General features: G+C 40.0%; 1 protein-coding gene across 5 annotated transcripts in view; it reads right to left on the bottom strand.

Moving 5' to 3' along the window:
* NEIL3 (nei like DNA glycosylase 3) overlaps positions 1–10525 on the bottom strand; it is a 46814-nt gene extending 36289 nt beyond the window's left edge. For 4 of the 5 annotated variants that reach the window (XM_057537400.1, XM_007188987.2, XM_057537401.1 and 1 more), the window contains exons 1-2: positions 10251–10525; positions 1389–1516 (exon numbers count right to left, since the gene is read on the bottom strand). In XM_057537400.1, the coding sequence (XP_057393383.1) occupies positions 1389–1516; positions 10251–10406 (284 nt within the window). In that variant the 5' untranslated portion in view covers positions 10407–10525. The remainder of the gene's footprint in view (positions 1–1388; positions 1517–10250) is intronic. The other variant, XM_057537403.1, reaches the window with a different exon arrangement.
* Positions 10526–20554: the final 10029 nt, after the last annotated feature.

The raw sequence follows: 20554 nt of genomic DNA, 5'->3' as shown, positions 1-20554 counted from the left end.
TTATGTCACACAGTGGTCACGGTGGTAGGAATCACACTGCTCCCCAGCCATATGCTGAGACACGTGCTCGCCAGGGGCGGTACTAGTTCACTTAGTTTGAGGAAACAACTGCCTTTGTTTAGAACTTCATGGAACACTTGCTGACAGCTCTGCACTGAGAAATGATTCCCCCCTTATCAGTCTGGTGGAGAACACTTGATAAAAACCTCCCTCTCGTGCTATAGAAATAAATCTGCACCTCACAACAGAGAATCAATAACATATCAATGTTTTCAACTACCTTACATGGATCCCATTGTGTCCTACTGTTTGGAGCAAAGAATTTTCAATCACATCAATCAATCTATTACCACAATAATGTAGCCTGCGGTAGATCACTGCTGCCTGAACCGGGAGGCGTGTGCTGATGCTATCAATTCCAGACTAAGAAAAACCACGGAGGGACAACGAAGGGACAACGCTGTCCAAGGGCAGCAGCTACTGACAATGAAGAGACCACGTCAAAGGAAAAGCAATCACATAAAGTCTGAAGTACTCTAAACATGCAATAGATGAGATGCAATAAATAACAATCATAGAGTCATATTATCTCTTTGCAACAATTATTCATCTTCACTCAGAAGCATGGGGTCCAGTAACAGAACTTTCAAGAAGGGGAAAACTGTTTAATATCTTAAGGAAACATTAAAAAAGATTCAAATTTACAGTTTGCAATAGATTAGGCTAAACTCCGAGAAGACAGATTTGACAGACATATTAATCCACAGGCCTTTTTTTGTATTTTTGGCAAAAATTAGATAGGTGATTACATACATTTTGACATTTTTATCATTAAGTCAACCAGTGTGTTAGCAATGAATTTCCATAAGCACTGTGAAACAGCAGAGAACCGGTTACTTCTGTGCAAAGTTTTGAAATCTATAAATAAGTTTCCATTTCCGTACGAGGCTTCAGAGAAAGGAGAGAAAAATGAAAAAATCTAGAGACATTCACACCAAACGAGGAGCTGTCATAAATATAAAGAGAATAATGTCGCTAAATGCAATAAATATTTGGTGAAAGTGAGAGGGGAAAAGAGCGCCCTAGGGAGTGTGAGGAAGAGCAAAACAGAGCTGTAGTGCTCTAGCATCCCCTGGGAGGCCCTGCCAGACTAGCGTCTTTTTTTAAGAGAAATAAATTGACTAACCCTCCAAGGAACGATGACATCACAATCTGTTCTTCTTCTGCTTATTGCTTTCCATGATAGAATCTCAACCTCTTGTATGAGAGCTCTCTTAAAAATGGAGTACTTTCTACATATTTCAACGTGACATGCAGCAAACTGCAAGAAAAGCCTTCTACACATCTTTAAACACAGAGGTACGACGTACTGTACAGATTTACCTTACCGTAAAGCTTTTGGCCCAAAGTACATAAAGAGCTCCTTCCCCAAAGTTTCCACGCCACTGTAAATGTGTCCATTAAACAGTCTCAAGAAATTCTGGCTGGAATCTTTATTATTATTCAGTGCAGCAGCCTAGGAGAAAATACATACACATATGTAAACACACACAAACTCGAAACAAAAATCATAATTTAATTCTTAATGTTTTTATATTACTTCGTGCCCAGGTACATCCAATGAGAAGAATAATCTCCAACAAGTCAAGTAACGTAATCAGCTGTTTACATACATTTTGTCAAATTACTAGGCAGTCATTTGAAAAGAGAGAGGCCAAATAAAAATTACGTGGAAAAAAAGTCACTGGCACACAATCAAAATGAACTTCTTCCAGGACCATATCGCTCTGTGCATATGAAAAGCACAGAAAAACGATGTGAATGTTTTAAAGCTAAAAACTAGGGCACAGAGTCTTTCATGTCCAACGTGCAGCCAAGGTCCTCGGAAGAGCATTCAGATACAAACAGCTAAAAATGGTGGATAAAATATGAAAACAAGACATTTTGACTTGTAAGCCAGTAAGGAAGAATAAGAGGTCACAAGCCAAGTAAAGAGAACCCCAAAGGTAAGAAGCCAGCTTTTATCAGAAAGGCATTTTACCAGACATAAGGAATGAGAGCTTCAATTTCATGGTCTTGTGGGATACCGGGGATCAGAGATAAAGCCTGGGGTCCCCCTGAGGAGGAGAATCTGATTTGAGGTCTGCGCCCCTCTCTCTCCCCAACTGCAGTGTTCAGAATAAAGGAAAAAGAAACCCACTACTCCTTCTCCCTATCAGCATGCAAAACCAAACAACATATTGTTAGAATTACAACATATGAACTGAACGTTATCAGGAAGATCAAGGAAATTATAAACATAAAATCTCAGTTCTTCTGTGGGTGAAGGAAAGGAATGGGTTGAGTTTAGATATCCCTTGAGAAGCCCTGCCAACCTGTCTTTTTTTTTTTTTAAAGAAATCAATTGACTAGACTTCCAAGTAACAATGACATAATGACATAGAAAATGATGACATAGATAATGCTCTTTTTCTTAAGCTGGGCAGTATGTATACTGGTATCATAAAACTATAAAACAGTTTTAGATACTGTCTGTGAGCAAATCACAACTTTCCTTCCACTTATGTTAGGATGTTACCATTCAGTGATTCTCAGACTTTTGGTTTACAGACATCTGTCATCCTATATATTTAAGATGATATGTTCATTCTATTCTTTGACTAAATTGGTCCTTGTTTAAAAAAAAAAAAAAGACACAACTGTAGTATTTAGCTCAAAGGGATAAAGGAATAAGAGATGTTAAAAAGAAGAAAAAAAGATTGCAAATTGCTAGGGACTAAATTGTGTCCCCTCCAACACTCTTTACGTTGAAATTCTTACCCCCATTGTGACTGTATTTGGAAACAGGGCCTTTAAGAGGTAATTAAGGTTTAATCGGGTCATAAGGGTGGGACCCTGATCCAATAGGATTAGTATCTTTATAAGAAGAGACACCAGAGAACACACTCTCTTCCTCCTGTATACTCAGAGGAAAGGCCATGTGAAAAGAAAGTGGTATCAGCAAACTAGGAAGACAGCTTCACCAGAAACAACTGGCAGGAACCCTGGTCTTAAACTTCTAGCCTCCAGAACTGTAAGGAAATTAACTTCTGTTGTCTAAGCCACCCAGTCTGTGGTATTTTGTTATAGCAGCCCAAGCAGATGAAGGCATGAACAGACACTATTCTTCCACTAAATCCATTCACAGTTGTAATGGCTACAGCCAATGCCAAACTCTCCCAACTGCCTGAAGTTCAGAGAACTGGCTTTACATCTCTCCTTTGCAAAATAATAACTGCGGAATCAATCACAGACTTAGAGAGACCAATGAACGAATGCACAGGAGTAATTAACAGTGACAGCCTTGCAGTTCTGCACGAACCAAAAAACAAAAAAACAAACAAAAAAAACAAACAAACAAAAACCTGTGGGAGAGTCTAGCATCAGGAACTACAGACACGTGCCACCATGTCCTCAGAACATTTGCCTCCGATTTCTCTTCTCTTTCTTGGAGGAACTCTAGTGCCAATCCACTGGACCACCAGGGAAGTCCCAGAATTCGTTTTTTAATACTTGATGAGGTGCTTGGGTTTAAAATGACATGTTAGTATAACCTCTTCCTTGCTCACATGTATTGTGTGTCCCTCTCTCTGGTTCTGGAATTTCCCCACTGGAAAGAGGAATCATCTTGAGGTTTTCAACCTGCCAAACCCAGGACAGTGCTTTCACCAACCACTATGATGGGACTGAACAAACTGAATGATGATCTGTCTTGTGTTTCTCTCTTATTTGTCCATAAGCTCCTGGGGAAAAGTAGCTCTGGTGTTTAATATCCCTGGGAGCCTCACACAATGCCTGGAATTCAGGAAACATCTGTGGGATTAATCAGATTCCTCCTTCTTTCCCTCTTAAAAATGAGTGTGGCTTTAAAATACAGGGTTGCTGTCTTCCCCACCCATCATCCTCATCTTGCTTTACCTTTCCCAAGGTTTCTTGGCAAAAACTTCTACTCTACCACCTGTTTTATCTCCTTTGAAAATTATTAACACCCTAGTCTCTTATTTTCTAATTATCTTCAATGGAGTGAGGCTTAAATGTAGGAGGACCAAATTCTCATGACTACCAAAAGCTAGATGGATGTAAAATACTATATTTACCAGAGCTTCCCATAAAGTGAAAAGAACTTTATGGGAAGGTTTAGGAAAAGATTAATGTATTTTCAGCGACCAGTCCCAGCCTGTCCTGGTTTTTATTTAAGATGTTTACTTAGCATTTAAATGGCTGCTTTGAAAACATCTATTCCAATACCTTATTTGGGTTTTGAGAGAGGTGATACAAAAAGATCTTTTTATCCAGTTGTCTATCATGTGAGCACTTGACCAAATCACCTGATTCCCAGTACACTATCATTTCTAAAATAATCAGCTTCAGATAATATACTCAGGGCAAAATAAAAATTTCAACTTATAATCGCCCATCTCAAGCACCGGCATGTATTTTTACTGTTTTTTAAAAACTCCATTTAGGGGAAATTCTGGTGTACCAGTGATGGTTTGTTCCATTTATTTTGAGAGCGCCTGTGTACAAACTGGGTAAGGCTTTTGCAATAAACCATAGATTTACAAGATATTCACTTGTCCTACTGTGGAATCTGAGGTTATCACCTCTTTGTATAAGCTTCAGCTGTCCAAATTCAAAAATTAATTTCCACAAGCCTTATTTTTGCTGTAACTATACACAATGGCCCAATATATACTTGACTTTCTCATTTTGGCCCTTATAATCCTATTACAGTATTATTTGAACATTTCATCCTTTTTTTTTTTTCCTGAAATAGAGAGGAAAATCTCCTTTGCCACAATTTTAAGTATGATTGAGAAGGGTTCACCTTCCCATTTTCAAGTGGCTTAATATGAAATCGTCAAAACAACATATATCTTCAGAGACAGCACATGATTTATTGTGCTGATTACCATTTATCCTGCCTATCCATGGGTGAACAAGGAAGATGAACTTTTCAGAACAGAATAAGGCTTTTCCATAGATAAATGTTTCAGCTCTAGTGCAGTTACATATTTTCCCCAGAGAGGAAGAAAATAATACCATATTTACATTCATAGTCTGTCCTCCTTTTTGTCTCCCACATGCTTTACTTTCCTAATACGACGACACTTCCAGTAATCAGAAGTCACTTCTCTACCAATTTAAACCATCAAAGAACCTAATTTTAAAATGGTCTCTAAGCCCCCAAACAGAAGTCTTTAGGCCCTTTCATCAAAATATATTCTACAGTTTCGTAAGAGCAGAGGCTATAAGCGCTCACTCACAGGCTAAATGCTTTATACACAATGTGAGGGCACCAAAAGGTTACACCCCTTCATAAGGGAATAGGTCATGCCTCTGATAAATGGGTCTGGTGAGACAGCCCTGATGTGGGAGAAAAAGGAACAAACAATTACCAGGACGTTTACTTTACACTGCTAGGCACTAAACTCAGAGTTTTATGTCCTCTAATCTAATCCTGACCAAATAAGCAAAGATGTAAGTATAAGCACCTCCAGCTGAGGAAGTAACAAAGGAGCTGGAATTCAAAATCAAGATAGTCATGTGTTCTTTTCTCTACATCACCCCCAATACTTTGTTGTTTGGTGAAAGCTCCAATGGCCATGGAAAGTCATCTCCCTGAGTTTCCGCATCCGAAAGACTGTTATCTGTTCTCTGTTGACCCTTGTTCCATGACTCCATATAATGCTGAGTGCTGATAATAATGATCCTGAGTCATTAAGGTGAAACCATTATCAGTATCCACTGAAGAAGGTAAGCAAGTACTATAATGCAATTTTAAAACCCCTTTTTGGATTTAAACAAGTAAGCTTCATTTAGCTGGAAAACGAATCTCTGTGGATTAGCTCCTTCCTTTACAGAATGGCAATAAAAATGAGCTATGATTCTTTCCCCCCACTATGAAGAAGGGAGAGGAGGGAGGAAAACCTTTACTATGTGGCTTCACGATTTTCTTGTCATAGGAATTTCCATTTAACATACATAACAAAATACATACTCATAAAGAAAGATTCTGAACTGAATCGATTTTTAAATCCTTCATCAAAACTACTTTTGCACTATTCAAAACTTCGCTCTTCTCCATCCAAATGTTTACTAAACGCCTACTCTGTTCAAGGCCCGTGAAGGGCAGATCAAGATGGGGAAGAGCTCGCTACATGTATCAACGCCTAAGGAGTGATGGAGTAGCCAGAGGATCGAGTTTCACATGAAAGGAATACTTATAAATAAACTGTTTCATATCCTGTTTTGTGAAAGGAGATTGAAAACTCATGCAGATTACACACCAATTTCACTAAAATATTGTATACACCCAACAATTAACATCAGAGGATTGACTCTTCACAGCTCATTAACCAGACATGTTCATTTATATTCCAATGTTGTTTCGTACCATAAGGTTCCAAAGCTCCAACAGAGTTTTATGCAGTGTACTTACAGAGTTGCATAATTTTATGCTGACAAGACAGTGGATCAAAACTCAGAGAAATAATATAGTGCATGCAGGACTAGTAAATGCCGGGACCTTCTATGGCGAGCCTTTCTTCTTCAAAATGAGGATCACTTGTCACAGGGAGACATGCCTTAAAACGTGTTCTCTATGAACTTCAAACTGCAGCAAAGAGGAAGGCTATATGCCACAGTAACTGGTTCATTACGGCGGTAGCTACGGAGGTGTTTTTTTTGGTACAATGATTATCTGGAGTTTAAATCATTTATTTTAAATAGCCAATTAATATTTCTTTAACTCTCCTTTGTATTTTTTCCTGTTTACTGCAATATAAAGAAGATTGTATGCAGTTATTTTTCAACTGCTGCCTTGTGAAAACTAATGACTTCAAGCCAGTAGCAGACACCTTTAAATAGCTTTAACTCTGGCATAAAGGCCCAGAAAACACGGGATCATTACCTGTTACAGTAATGATCATGCCAGAGACCTGTGACAACCTAGCATGTTTTGATGCAATTTACTATGGATCTAACAACCCTCTAAAATGCAAAGAACCCTTCATGTTGATAAAGATTATTATTTTTTTAGATCAAAGGCCCAGAAAGTGAAGCCATGGCAAAATATTTAGAATATTCCCAATAACCACAAAGGGATTATTCATTCCACATTGATTTTCACAAAGGGATTATTCATTCCACATTGATTTTCAAAGCCAGTTCCCACAGAACCAGATTCCTGATCCCAATCATAAAGACCTCTTCTAACTTTTAATACCTCTTTACGTCAAGGTATTAAGCATAACAGCTTTATGTTCAAGGCTTTTTATTTAAGGGGTATAGAGCTCATTTAGTAATGCTTCCAAGTTATATTAATAATTGCCCAACCATTGACTAAGCGTTTGTATTATATTACCAGGCTGCACTGTGAACAGGGGAATGGAAGCCATTAGGATTATCAAATTAGGTAAGAGAATCAACCAAACTGAACAAAACTAAAAATGGTGGCAGACACAGCCAAAAACCTAGGGTCTCACTTCTCTGGTCAATCAGTAATCACCACTATATGCTGAGCAATATGGTGTTCCTGACAGTGAATTAGCCATTTTCCTACTGCACCGTTTATAACTGAGGGGATCTATGGTTAGGAGTGTAGGCTTTGGAGTCTGAAAGCAGGGAGGCCAAACCCTGGTTCACCCCTTCCTAGTCATGTGATCTTGATTATTTAAATTATTAACTTAATTATTTAAACTCGCTCTGAGCTTCACATTCCTCATCTGTAGAATCAGGTTAATCCTTTATCATGGGGTTATTATCTCTAGTAACGAAATGAAATGGAACAGTTCTTCAAAAGCACTTTACGGGGCTTCCCTGGTGGCGCGGTGGTTGAGAGTCTGCCCGCTAATGCGGGGGACACGGGTTCGAGCCCTGGTCTGGGAGGACCCCACATGCCGCGGAGCGGCTGGGCCCGTGAGCCACAGCTGCTGAGCCTGCGCGTCTGGAGCCTGTGCCCCGCAACGGGAGGGGCCGCGATAGTGAAAGCCCCGCGCACCGCGATGAAGAGCGGTCCCCGCACCGCGATGAAGAGTGGCCCCCGCTTGCCGCAACTGGAGAAAGCCCTCGCACGAACCGAAGACCCAACACAGCCAAAAATAAAGAAATAAATAAATAAAGTAGCTATAAAAAAAAAATTAAAAAAAAAAAAAAAAGCACTTTACGCCTTGCTACTAAAGACAATCACAAACCAAAGGGAATGTGCATGCTGTTTGGGCCTAAATACCAATGAGGTGATGACTAGTTAAAACACTAAGTGGGATTCTCACGAAAGGAAGTTTATCTAACTCATCTTTGTATCCTCGGGAGCAAGCTTAAGACCTAATACAAAAATGTATTACTGTTGAATGATGTCAGTGATGATATCTGTAACATATTCATGCCGCAGTTACCAAGCCCTGCTGCCTTTGCTTCCGAAATAGCGACTCTGCTCCCTTCTCTTCCCCTCCGCCACCAGCACCCTCCTCCAAGGTCCAGGCGTGCCGCCCTGGAGTCCTGCAGTCCTCGTGTAACCGAGGGAGCTGCGTCTACCCTGCCTCTCCTCCACTCTTTTTATTTTACCTTTGCAAGGTAGAGTGGCCTTTTCAAAGTGTCAATGGATCTTATCACCCTTCAAAGACCCCCATTACTCCTAAAATGAATAGAGTCCCTACCCAGGTCTACAAAGATCCGCAGCGTCTGACTCCGACCCACCCATCCCAATCCTGTCTTATTTCAAACCACCTTCCTTCTATCTCATCCTCCCTTTTCCAGCCCCACAAGGTTTCTTTCGATCCCTCATACATTCGCAGCTCTCTTCCTTTGCTATTCTTCTGCCTGAAGCGTTCCGCCCGCCACCCTTCAGTTCAGGTCTGCGTATCCCCTCACCCTTCATACCTCAGCTTAATTGTTACTTTCTCAGCAAAGCTTTCCCTGAACTTCCTGTAAGTTCTTATGGAACCGTGTATCTCTTCTTTAGAGAAGCTATCCATTTATATTTCTTTCTCTTCTTACTTAATGAATGTCTGTGTAGCTTCCCAACTAAAGAATAGACTCCACAAGAGGAAGTGTTAGTTTCTGTTCCCCAGGTTCCTGGAGTATTCAAAATTTTGTTGAATGAGTGATTTTTCTAAACGTTAATATTCTTAAGAGACCACCCAGGGTCCATCTCTGTGGCACCCTGAAATGATTTTGAGAGAAACGCTACAATAAAAGAATAGGTGCAGAGTACTGACTGACATATAAAGTCAAAAATAAATTAAATACAAGGGCAACTGGAAGGAGATGCAAAACTTACTCTTTTTCCAAGTTTGAAAATGTATTTTCTCAGACTCAGAACCTCATTTCTTTCAAGTTGTAAGCATATGCTGATTTCATAGCAGGCAACTTTTTCTTCCAGGACCAAAGGCTATGGTGAAGCTTTGCAGGAGAAACTGAAGTACAGCGCAACACTGCATGCATTCATGAGATACAATCATCCGTACATCTAAAGGGCTTTTAAGGCATGATGGCTTAATCAGAATATTTTTAGTTCTAAATTCTAAATTCTCATTTAGTTCTAAGTTCTAAATTCTTACCAAATGACTACCCCACCATCTGGAATGCATGCCTGAGTGGCAAGAAGCTGTGCTACAATTTCCTTTAAAAAGCAATAAATTCACTTAAGGGAACCAGAATGGGTTTCACTGCCCCTTCATTAGACGGCAATATTAATTTGAGTGGGAAGGTTGGTGCTAAATCTTCTATGTGAAATTTCAGAATTATATATTAGTTGTGATACATTTTCAATTGCAGAGTATTAGGCAAGCGAGAAGCCAGAATTGTATCCTACAAAGCTTATTGTCTTAAAAATGTGAAGGAAAAACACACGTCAGGGGGTGCGGAGATCTGAGAACATTAACAGCAGAAAATGCAGCTCTAGACAGAAGGAACCACCTTTCGCTGGGCTGTAAAGAAGTGACGTGACCTGGAATAAAACACCATCCGTCACTCCCCGCCCGGGCGTCTCCACCGCACCCTTAGCCCAGCGGCCCAGCAGCTCTCAACTGCGCAGGCGCAATAGCACGGCCTTCTCCCTCCGGTGAAGTCAAGGTCAGCTTTCGGGAACGCGGGGCCCCAGGGGGCCTGGGCTAGAGCAAAGAGATGACACTTTGGACCCTGGAAACCCGATGGGGTTTTTATTCCACTTCGCCCTGCTGGTCCCCTCGCAAGATATAGGAGCGTCTCACCTGTGAGGAGCCCGCAGCGCCAGAGGCCGAGGGCGGCGAGCCGGGCCCCCCCGGGCTCTGCAGCGCTCGGCCCCGCATGTCCGTCACCGCCTGGCCCGGGCGCACTCGCGCCCGAATCTTCTCTCCATTGAGAGTACAGCCCGGTCCTTCCACCATCTCTCGAGCCGCCCGGTGCCCCACTAGGCTGCACGGCCCTGCTGAGAAAACTGCCGCGCAACCTCACCCCTGCGCGGGCGCGTACTCGACCCCGAGGAGATTCAAATCTCGCGCGCGTCCAGCCCCGCCCCGGAAGCCCCGCCCCCGTCCGCGGGCCGGGCTCCCGGGCGCAGGCGCAGTGGCTCAGCGCCCCGGGCCCGGACGCGAGATTACAGGCAGCGAAACGTGAGATCTGGCGCAGCCCACCTACCACCCACCGGGGCCGAATCGTAAAAGCGGAGGCAATTGGAACCTCAGAAGCTCCAACTTGTTCTTTGCTTTGAGGTTTTGCCTTTGTCTTTGAGCTGCTCCGTACACCACTTTGGACCTTATCCTCTTATTCTGTCCTAAAATCCGAGGTTGCCTGGCAGGCCTTTGCTTGCCCTCTTTGGACGTGGGTGGGCGCAGAGGGAGTCGGAGGAGGGTTTTAGAGCAAGCAGCTTTTGCTTTTTCTCTTACAGGTTTAGCATGTCTTACAAAACGTGGCCTCATATGCCAAATATATTTTAGTGTGTATATTAAAATCCTCTTCATTTTTTGATAGCTGAACTAAGCGAGACCCTACCCAAATTCATGCAACCATTCTATTTGGGGATGAACGCTATTTGAAATTGCTTTGTAAAAGTCAGGGCTCTATATAAATTTGAGGGCAATGCATAGCTTTTCAAATTTACACAAGGATGTGTGCATGGAAATACATAAAGATAAGGACTCCATACAATTTTTTAGAAAATGAAAAAAATCTAATCATTTTTGAAAATTAAAACAGCACATTAAAACAGTGTCAATTTATAAGTGATTTAATAAGCATACCACTGCTGTCGTTAACCAGAAAAATATATGTAGTAGAGACTTGAATTACAATATATTACTGGGCTTCCCTGGTGGCGCAGTGGTTGAGAATCTGCCTGCCAATGCAGGGGATATGGGTTCGAGCCCTGGTCTGGGAAGATCCCACATGCCGCGGAGCAACTGGGCCCGTGAGCCACAATTACTGAGCCTGCACGTCTGGAGCCTGTGCTCCGCAACGAGAGGCCGCGATAGTGAGAGGCCCGCGTACCGCGAGAAGAGTGACCCCCGCTCGCCGCAACTGGAGAAAGCCCTCGCACAGCAACGAAGACCCAACACAGCCAAAAAAATAAATTAATTAATTAATATTTTAAAAAAGAATATATTACTAAAGACTTGAATTCAAAAATTTGAAAACTAATAAGTCTTTCTGTAGGGAGAGATCAGTGGTCAAAAGTTAGCTGGATCAGGTTCAGAATTCTTTGTACTTCCTTGCTTAATTGTTTTTTAATAAATTTATTTTATTTATTTTTGGTTGCGTTGGGTCTTCATTGCTGCATTGCGGGCTTTCTCTAGTTGCAGTGAGGTGTGCGGGTTTCTCATTGTGGTGGCTTTCTTGTTGCAGAGCAGGGATTCTAGGCACATGGGCTTCAGCAGTTGTGGCTCGCGGGCTCTAGAGCGCAGCCTCAGTAGTTGTGGCCCACGGGCTTAGTTGCTCTGAGGCATGTGGGATCTTCCTGGACCAGGGCTCGAACCCGTGTCCTCTGCATGGGCAGGCAGATTCTTAACCACTGGGCCACCAGGGAAGCCCTTCTTGTTTAATTGTTGTTTACTCTTCTAGGTCAAGTTACTAACTAATCAAGGAAGAATCCTATTCCCTACAACCCAGATTCAGTCATAATCTTTGCCCTTTGATGGAAGACAATCCTCATACACCTTATTCACGTTTACCTTTTTATTCATTATTTTTTGCTACCTAACAAATTATCCCATTTGTTATTTCAAAGTTTCTGCAGGTCAAAAATTTGGCAGGGGTCTGGCTCAGTGGTGCTGGCTCAGTGCTTGTCAAGCAGTTGCAGCCAAGACATTGGCCAGGGCTGCAGTCATCTAAAGGTTTGATTGTAGCCGGAAGATCCACTTCTGAGATGGCTCTCTGGCATAGCTCTTGGCAGAAGGCTTTGGTTTCTCATTTTACGGGTCTCTCCATAGGGTTGCTTGGCTGTTTTCCTGACATGGCAGGCGCCATCCCCACCGTGTGTGATCCAAGCGGGAAGGCAAGGAGGAAGCTGTACTGTAATGGCCTTTACTACCTTGTCTCTGAAGTGGCGCGCCCACACCTTCACTCCTTCAGTTCATTAGAATCCAGTCATTCGGTACAGCCCGCAACGGGTAAAGGAGGGGAATTGAGCTTTATCCCTGGAAGGGAGGAGTATCAAATAACTTGTGAACATATTTTAACGCCATCACAATCTTCATTCATCTGATTGATTCATCGTGAACTTATTCTCTTTAGCTGTTGTGTACTGGGGCACATTTGGATCAAATAAAATCTTGAACTTGAATTAGGTTTACCATTCTCCAGAGAGCTGAGTAAGAGCTGGGGAGTGACACTGAAGCCACTGAGAGACGTCACCAATGTGCCCCTGCAAGGCCAAGCCAGATTTTGTTTATCCGTGACGAGACTCTGAGCCTTTGGATACTTCTCCTTTTTATCCTTCCTTACGTGCAATTAAGAGCGAAATCGCATGCACTCTGCATCTGCAGTGTTTATAGACAGTCATCCCACCGCTGCAAGCAAACCTTCCCTCGTATAGACTCGATTTCTTCCTAAGCGTTATTTATTACTTGATGACTTTATGAAAGTCATTCATTTTCTCTAAAACACACTTTTTTCTTATGTAAAATAAAATATACCTTTCCTATAAACCTCTACATGATTTTTTTTTGTTTTAATTCCCAAGTAGCATAACATATATGAAAGCACTTTGAAAACACACACTACAATCAAGGAATTAAGATAAATTCTATTTGCTCTGCCCAGAATATGCTCTGTTTCTCGGCTCATGCTGTTATTCTCACCTTTTTGTAACCTTGTCTTCATCCCAGTTTACTGAAATTCTCCCAATTTTTAAGTCCTAATTGAATGCATATCCTCTAAGAAACCTTCCAGGTACACTTTACAAATGAAGAAACGGAGAGGGGCACGGAGAGGTTAGGTAACATGCTCAAGGTCACAGAGTTGGGATTCAACCAGGCAAGCCAAGGTCTTAGCCAAATGTTTTCACCAACATCACTTACATGACACTAGCCCTCAATCAAATATTTTTAGGAACAACTTATGAAATGGTGGTTTAGAGGAAAAGCACCTTTTAGTCAGCCTTATATGGGAATTAAAGACAATCTCAAAACCTTCCTTTAGCATATTAAGTTTTAACATATTCTGGATAATGAAACTTTGTTTTTACCCTTCTCCTTACAAGGTCTGTGTGCAGATTTTTAGTTGGAATGATAAAAATGTAGCATGGGGGAAATTTCGTTAATTTCTGTGTTTTACATAAACTACCTGAATATATTTAACAGGTAGAGAGATAACATCCATCCTCTCTGAACACCCTCTTAATTTTAGCTCTGAATAGAGGAAACAGTCGTTAGTGAACATTACGTGCAGGTGTTTTCAGTGGTATTTACTAAATACCAGTTTATACTGGTATTTATACTCCAGTTTATACCCATTAAGAGAAACTTTTAACGTTAGATTACAAGAAGAATAAAATGCACAGCAGCAGAAACCATTTTTGACACTTTCATTGTTTGAAGCATATACCAAATGCTGGGACTTTGCAAAGCAGTGGATTTTGTTCCATTGTGAAGGCTGGAAGTGCCAGGTGACAGTTTTCTGCTTGCAAAGTCAAAATCTAAATTGCAGAATCAACCATGGGCTTCTGGGTAACTCATGAAACCGCCCTGACATACCTAGCCTTTTCACAGTGATGTGAAATCTAGGATTGGGTGCTTTGATTTTGCCAGATTCTCCATGGAAAGGATTTTTCTAATTTATTTCTTGATTTAAGCATATTTAGTAAGCAAAGGTAGTTTCTGAGCATGAACTTAATTTGGAGGAAAATAATAACTAGTTGTTAAACAATCATAAAAGAGCCCAGATAACCTCTTTGTGAGGGGTTCTCTCCATGAGAGAGGATAGGAGAATTAATTTTCTATTTTGAAATAGAAAAGCAGGTTATTTTTTGTCAGTATCTTGGAGCAATATTCTTCGTCGGTCTCAGGCACTGGAGAGCCTATTCAAGTTGAGGCATGAAATCCGCCATTTATTCATTCATTCAAAAAGCAATGCAATTCTTGGGCACCTAATTTGTTGCAGGAAGAGTGCTAGATCCATGGATACAGATATAAGTCAGAGATCTAAACAGCCCACCAACTAGTGCAGCGAGAAGAGGAAATAAACACCAGCGTGCCGACAGGTAACCTCAGGGTGCTGCCGGCAGACACAGGGAGGAGACCTCGGTTTTCCGACATCTCAGCTAAATTTTGAGGAGGCGTAAATAAAAGTTTGTTGCATAAAGGATAGGAGAAGGGGATTTTTAGGCAGACAGGGGGAAACAGATTTTACAACGCCAGGAGGTGTGAGAGAACCTCATATTTGGGGGATCCACAAGAATATCTGGAGGACAAGAGGATAGGGAGTGAGGGCAGATGGGGCCAAGAGAAGTCAGCAAAGCCAGACGATGGAAAACCTGAATGGTGTGCTAAGAAGTATGGGTACTCTGTTGAAAGTAATAGGGGAACAAATAGAGAACTCTATGCAGGAGATGGACGTGCTTAGCTTTGCTTTATTAAATGATCCCCAGAATGGTGTGAAGCAGTGGGTCTCAACCGGTGACATCCGGTCACGACTAGGGGGAGAGGTACTACAGGCATCTCATGGGCCGAGGGCAGGGGTGCTACTAAATATCTAACCACGCGCAGGACAAGCCGCCACAGCCGATCGTTAATTACCCAGTCGAGAAAGTGTTACCAGTGCCAAGGCTGAGAAAGCCTGGTGCGGTAGGCTGAATAAGGCTCCCGCCAACCCTAACGTGTTCATGACCTAATCCGTGGAATCTGTGAACACGTTTCCTTAAGTGGCAAAAGGGATTTGACAGATGTGATTAAATTAAGGATTGTGAAATGAGGAGATGATCCTGAATTATCTGAGTGCACCCAGTGTAATCACAAGGGTCTGATAAGAGGGGGGCACGAGGGTCAAAGACAGAAAAGGTAATGCGAGGACAGACCCAGTCAGTGAAGGAGATGGATGACGCTTCCGAAGATGGAGGAGGGAACGAGGAGCCTAGGAACGCAGGCGACCTCCGAAAGGAGCAGCCCTGCTGACACCTTGACTCAAGGCCAGTAGGACTGATGTTGGACTTTTGCCCTTCAGAAAAGTTAGAGAGTAAATCTGTGTTATTTTAAGCTGCTAAACATGAACTACTTAGAGCAGCAATAAGAAATTAATGTATCTGTCTCGGAGAACAGGACAGATGCGAAGTGAATCTTGATGCAGAATAAACAGTAAGCAGGTGTCAATATTGCCAGGCACTTATCTGAGCACTGGAGATACAACAGTGATTGAGGAAGGAAAAAAAATTCTACTCTCTTGAAACCTATAGTTTTTTTTGTATGTGCGAGTTCTTTTTATAGTCCAGGAAATAATGTCTGTATGACACTTACTTCCTTTCCCAGTCCATCACACATCAGCTAACTTTCTCTAAAACTTGAGAGTTTTACTTTTGATTTATTTGAATTTATCAGTATTTTACATTACGATTTGTGCTTCCCCCCTCTAGCCCAAGGTATTTTAATGTCATAAAAATACCTTCCTACATTTTTCTACTAACTTTGTTTATAGTTTTATTATGATAGATTATTATTCCTAATTACCCACTCACTTCTTCATATCACTATTATTAACCCGTTCCTACCACGTGTCCCTGTAAAGGAATAGACTTCACCACACCATTGTCAGGACCGGCCACTGGACTACCTTTGGCTGATTGAATGCAAGTTCTTTTATCTGATCATAAACTTGTGTGGGAGAAATAAAATGACTATTGTTGGAAGCCCCTGAGACCTGGGGGTGGTTCGTCATGCAGCTTACCCTCGAGAAATTTGACTAAAACATTTATGTTTACATTTAGGCCCTTTATCTATGATGCCATCATTGTTACATGCAGTTATCCTTTGTACATAAGTCTGTTTGGTCTTTCTATTCTGTGTCATTGATCTATCTGTTCGGGTACCAATTCAACACTATTTTTAGTCCTGTGATAGTATAATGTGTCAATATTTCATGAGTTTCCACTTTTAGTCTTCCTTCTCAAAATTATATTAGCTTTGTATGAATGTGTAAACTTTATTATATTTAAAATCAGTTTCATGTTCTCTTGCAAATTCTGAGATACTGATTATATATATACATTTAGTTTATAGATAAACTTGGGAAACCGTTAATAGCTTTACAATGTTAACATGCCTTCTTTTATTAAGGTCTCATTTGATTAACTTTAGAAATCTTATAAATGTCTCTGTGAAGATGTCGTGCTTTCTTCGTTGGTCTAATTCCTAGGATTTCATAGTTTGGGTTGATATTTTGAGTGGCATATTATCTTCTCTTATATTTTTAGTTGGTTTTTACTATGTAAGGTGCCGGACTCCAGTGTAAAGTATACCCAACTGAGGAAGAGAAGAAAATATTAGCGCTTCTATAAATACTTATTTTTTATTTTATTTTCTTTTAACATTTTAATTTTTAGGCAAATAGTACCTAATGTATTAATACATTAGTTCTATAATAATAATTATTATTATTATAATAATAGCTAATTTTTATGAGACACCAACTTTGTGCTATTCAAATGTTTTCCAAGTATTAATTCACTTAATCCTCACAATATCCTAAGTGGTAATTTTTTTCTTCTCATTTTATAGGCAAGAAAAATGAGGCAGAGAGTGGTTATGTAACTTGTCTAAGTTCACACAGGTGTAAATGAACCAAGATTTGAACCCAAGGCAACCTTGCTTTCAATCTCTATACTATGTTGTTTGTAAAGTACATAACTGCAGTTTATAAATAAACACTGGGATCATACTGGGCTCATAAAATGAGTTGGTTTGCTTTTTGAAGATAAGAATTATATGTTTTTTAAAGTTTTATTTATCAAATTTTAGAGGAACCAATATTTTGAGACTAGTGGTGTAGAAAAATGCTATTAATCTTTAAAGTTTATCTTGTATCTGGCAATTTCACTTAACTCTTTTATTAGATACACTAATTTGTTCATTCTGTTGGGTTTTCTACATAATCTTATCATTTACAAATAATGACAGTTTTATGTCTTCCTTTCCAATTCTTATCATTGCAATTATTTTCCTTGTCTCATTGTGTTGGTTAGGGCCTTCAGTACTATACTGAATAGCAGTGGTGATAAAATAAATCCTTGCTTTGTTGAGTTCAAAATTTCTTCAATAAACACTATCTAGCTGAGTCTTTTCAATGAAGACTTTTATTAAGTTAAAGACATCATATTTGCTCCCAGTTTTCTTAGTTTCTTTTGTTTTCTCATTAAATAAGTGTAAATTTTATGAAATGCTTTTTCTGTATCTACTGAGGTGATAAATTTCTTTTTTTAGTCCACTGTCATGATGAATTACATTGATAAAGTTTTGATCGGTAAGCCATTGTACCATTCCTGAGATAATTCCTACAAATTCACACTGTATTGTTCTTAACAGACAATGTTTACTTGGCTAATATTTTATTTAGTATTTTCTTATCTGTGTTTAGAAGTGGACTATTTTTCTTTTTCGTTTGTACTGTCCTTATATAGTTTTAATATCACGATATTAAGCTCATAAAATGACTTGTGCAGTTTTTGTTTTTTCTGGAAAAGCTTTTATATGATAAAATCATCTGCCTTTTAAAGTTTCACTTAACCTCTAAAGGACCTTATCTCAACTAACTCCGAGGTATTTAGTTACCTAAGAAGAAAAAGAAGGATACCAAAACTGTACTATGGCATTTTCTAGAGATATCTTATTTAGTCAGTTAAATATGTTCTGCAATTCATCATAAGATAAGTGAGCTTTAAAGCTTCATAGCAGAATTTTGAAATATGTAGTATTTGGCAATTTTGGAAAAGATTAAGAACATTAGTGCTTTTGTATATTTGCTTCATGGCACTGTCATTTGGTTGCCAACCATTTTTGTAGGGTGTTTCCCCACAATTCCTGTCAGATTACTAATGAAAAGAATTAAAATAACTATGTCAACATAAACTAAGTTTTATTGAGCAAACTGAAAGATGAAAAGGAATCAGGTCTCAGAAGGCCATTACTATAAACATTAGATTTCTGGTGGGGACCACATTTGTTCTAGTGAGAAGTTACATCAAGGATATCCTTCTTCAAAAATGTGGCATTGCACAGGAAATTATACTCAATATTTTGTAATAACTATGAGAGAAAACAATCTGAAAAAGAATATATATATATATATATATATATATATATGAAACTGAGTCACTTTGCTGTACACCTGAAACTAACACAACATTGTAAATCAACTATACTCCAACTATAAAAAAAGAAAGAAAAAATCATCATGTTGTATGCTTGAAATATATTTTTAAAATGCGGCATTGTCACTTGAGGTAAAAAACAGGCAACTATTTTTTGCCTTGATTGGGTCAGAATGTGGGGAAGGGTTTAGTGAGGTGCCCTCCTTAAGAAGTAAAAGCTGAGAACAGGAATCTTAGTAGCTTTCAGGTAGCAATTTAGGCAGGGACTTGGTCATTTTAGACCAAGGATCAAGACTCTAAGAGGTTTGCAGTCTTCTTAATTGCAGATTCATTGTTGTTATTTTAAATGACTGCCAGTTTCATGTAATGAGTTACTGGAAAACTCCTAAGACCTTAGCAGGCTGTGTGCTCTTTTAGGAACAGCAAGGCATTTGGAGAAGTGGAAGCAAAACAGAGAGGGAGGTGACAGCACACAAGACAAGCAGAGACTGAGCCACTACAAGGAAGAAAAAGAGCACAGGAAATTGTCCTGAGCCTGAGAAAAGACCTGAAGTTTAAAACAGAAATGCTTGGATTCTGTCATTATGCCACGCTATCTATACTTTGTGGACATTCCAAGTTTGGCTGGATCGCACTGGGGCCTGATGTGAAGTTAGGCAGCTGTGATAGCTGTGGAATGACAGCAACAGATGGACCTTGCTAGCATGAAGCAACCAAAGGTGTGCACGGTTTAAGGAAAAATCCTCAATCCTGAGCTTGACAGACTATATAGAAGCAGCTTACGTCATTAACTAAAGGTCAGATATAAATACAGTGAGCTTGTTTGAGACAGTTGGGCATGCTCTAGCCTTCTCAATCAAATTTATCTACCTGGGAGATAACCTGTCAGCTATATGTGTATCCCTCTCTACCTATGTAACAGAACAAACAAAAATCTCAAGAGATGGTTGAGTCCAATCTATTGTATTTGATGTCTTATTGAGAACACAATGGGCATAATGTAGTAAAATAGATTTATATTCCTAGCAGAAGGGCCCAGTTCAGCAGACAAATATAAGATCACTTCTTGCCAAAGTGATACCATATATAATTTAGCATATATAATTTTAATCAGCTACCCAAGTCAACAGAAAAACTTAGTCTTAAGTAATTTGTAGATGTCTTGAAACCCATTAAAAAAACAAGAACAATATTTTGACATTGTTCATATTATGCAGACAAGGCTCAAAGTTTATCTGTTAAACCTCAAGAGGATTCTTTGGCATTTCTGATCTAATTATTATTGGCTTGGACCCAATTTGGACTACTGATTAATTCACAACAGGCTCTATTTTCCATTATTAATCTCTTAAGACTTGAAAAGTTTATCAGACCCAAAGCTATTAGATATTTCAAATTCTGTACTTTTTGCTTACTTGCTATATATTGACTCCTAGTTTTTTTTCTGTTCCACTATTTTCATTCGTGAAGCAACTGGAAAATGCGAGTGTGTGTGTGTGTGCCTGTGCACACACAAGTAGAAGTTTTATAATCTTTCAGGGATAAGCACTCACCTTCACAAAATATTCAAATTTAAGTTAGCAGAGCTGAGAAACACTGCATTCTCTTCCTCTGCTAACTCTCAAGTAGGGCATCCAGAGCCATATCCTAAATGCCGAGCGGAACTGCTGTCTGTCCTAGATGTGGAAGTTTACATCAGTAGATATTCATGTGAAAGCTTGATTGTGAACGGGTTGATTAATTCCC

This window comes from Balaenoptera acutorostrata, chromosome 21 (assembly GCF_949987535.1).
Source record: "Balaenoptera acutorostrata chromosome 21, mBalAcu1.1, whole genome shotgun sequence".
NCBI lineage: Eukaryota > Metazoa > Chordata > Mammalia > Artiodactyla > Balaenopteridae > Balaenoptera > Balaenoptera acutorostrata.
This window is presented reverse-complemented; position numbering and strand designations above follow the sequence as displayed.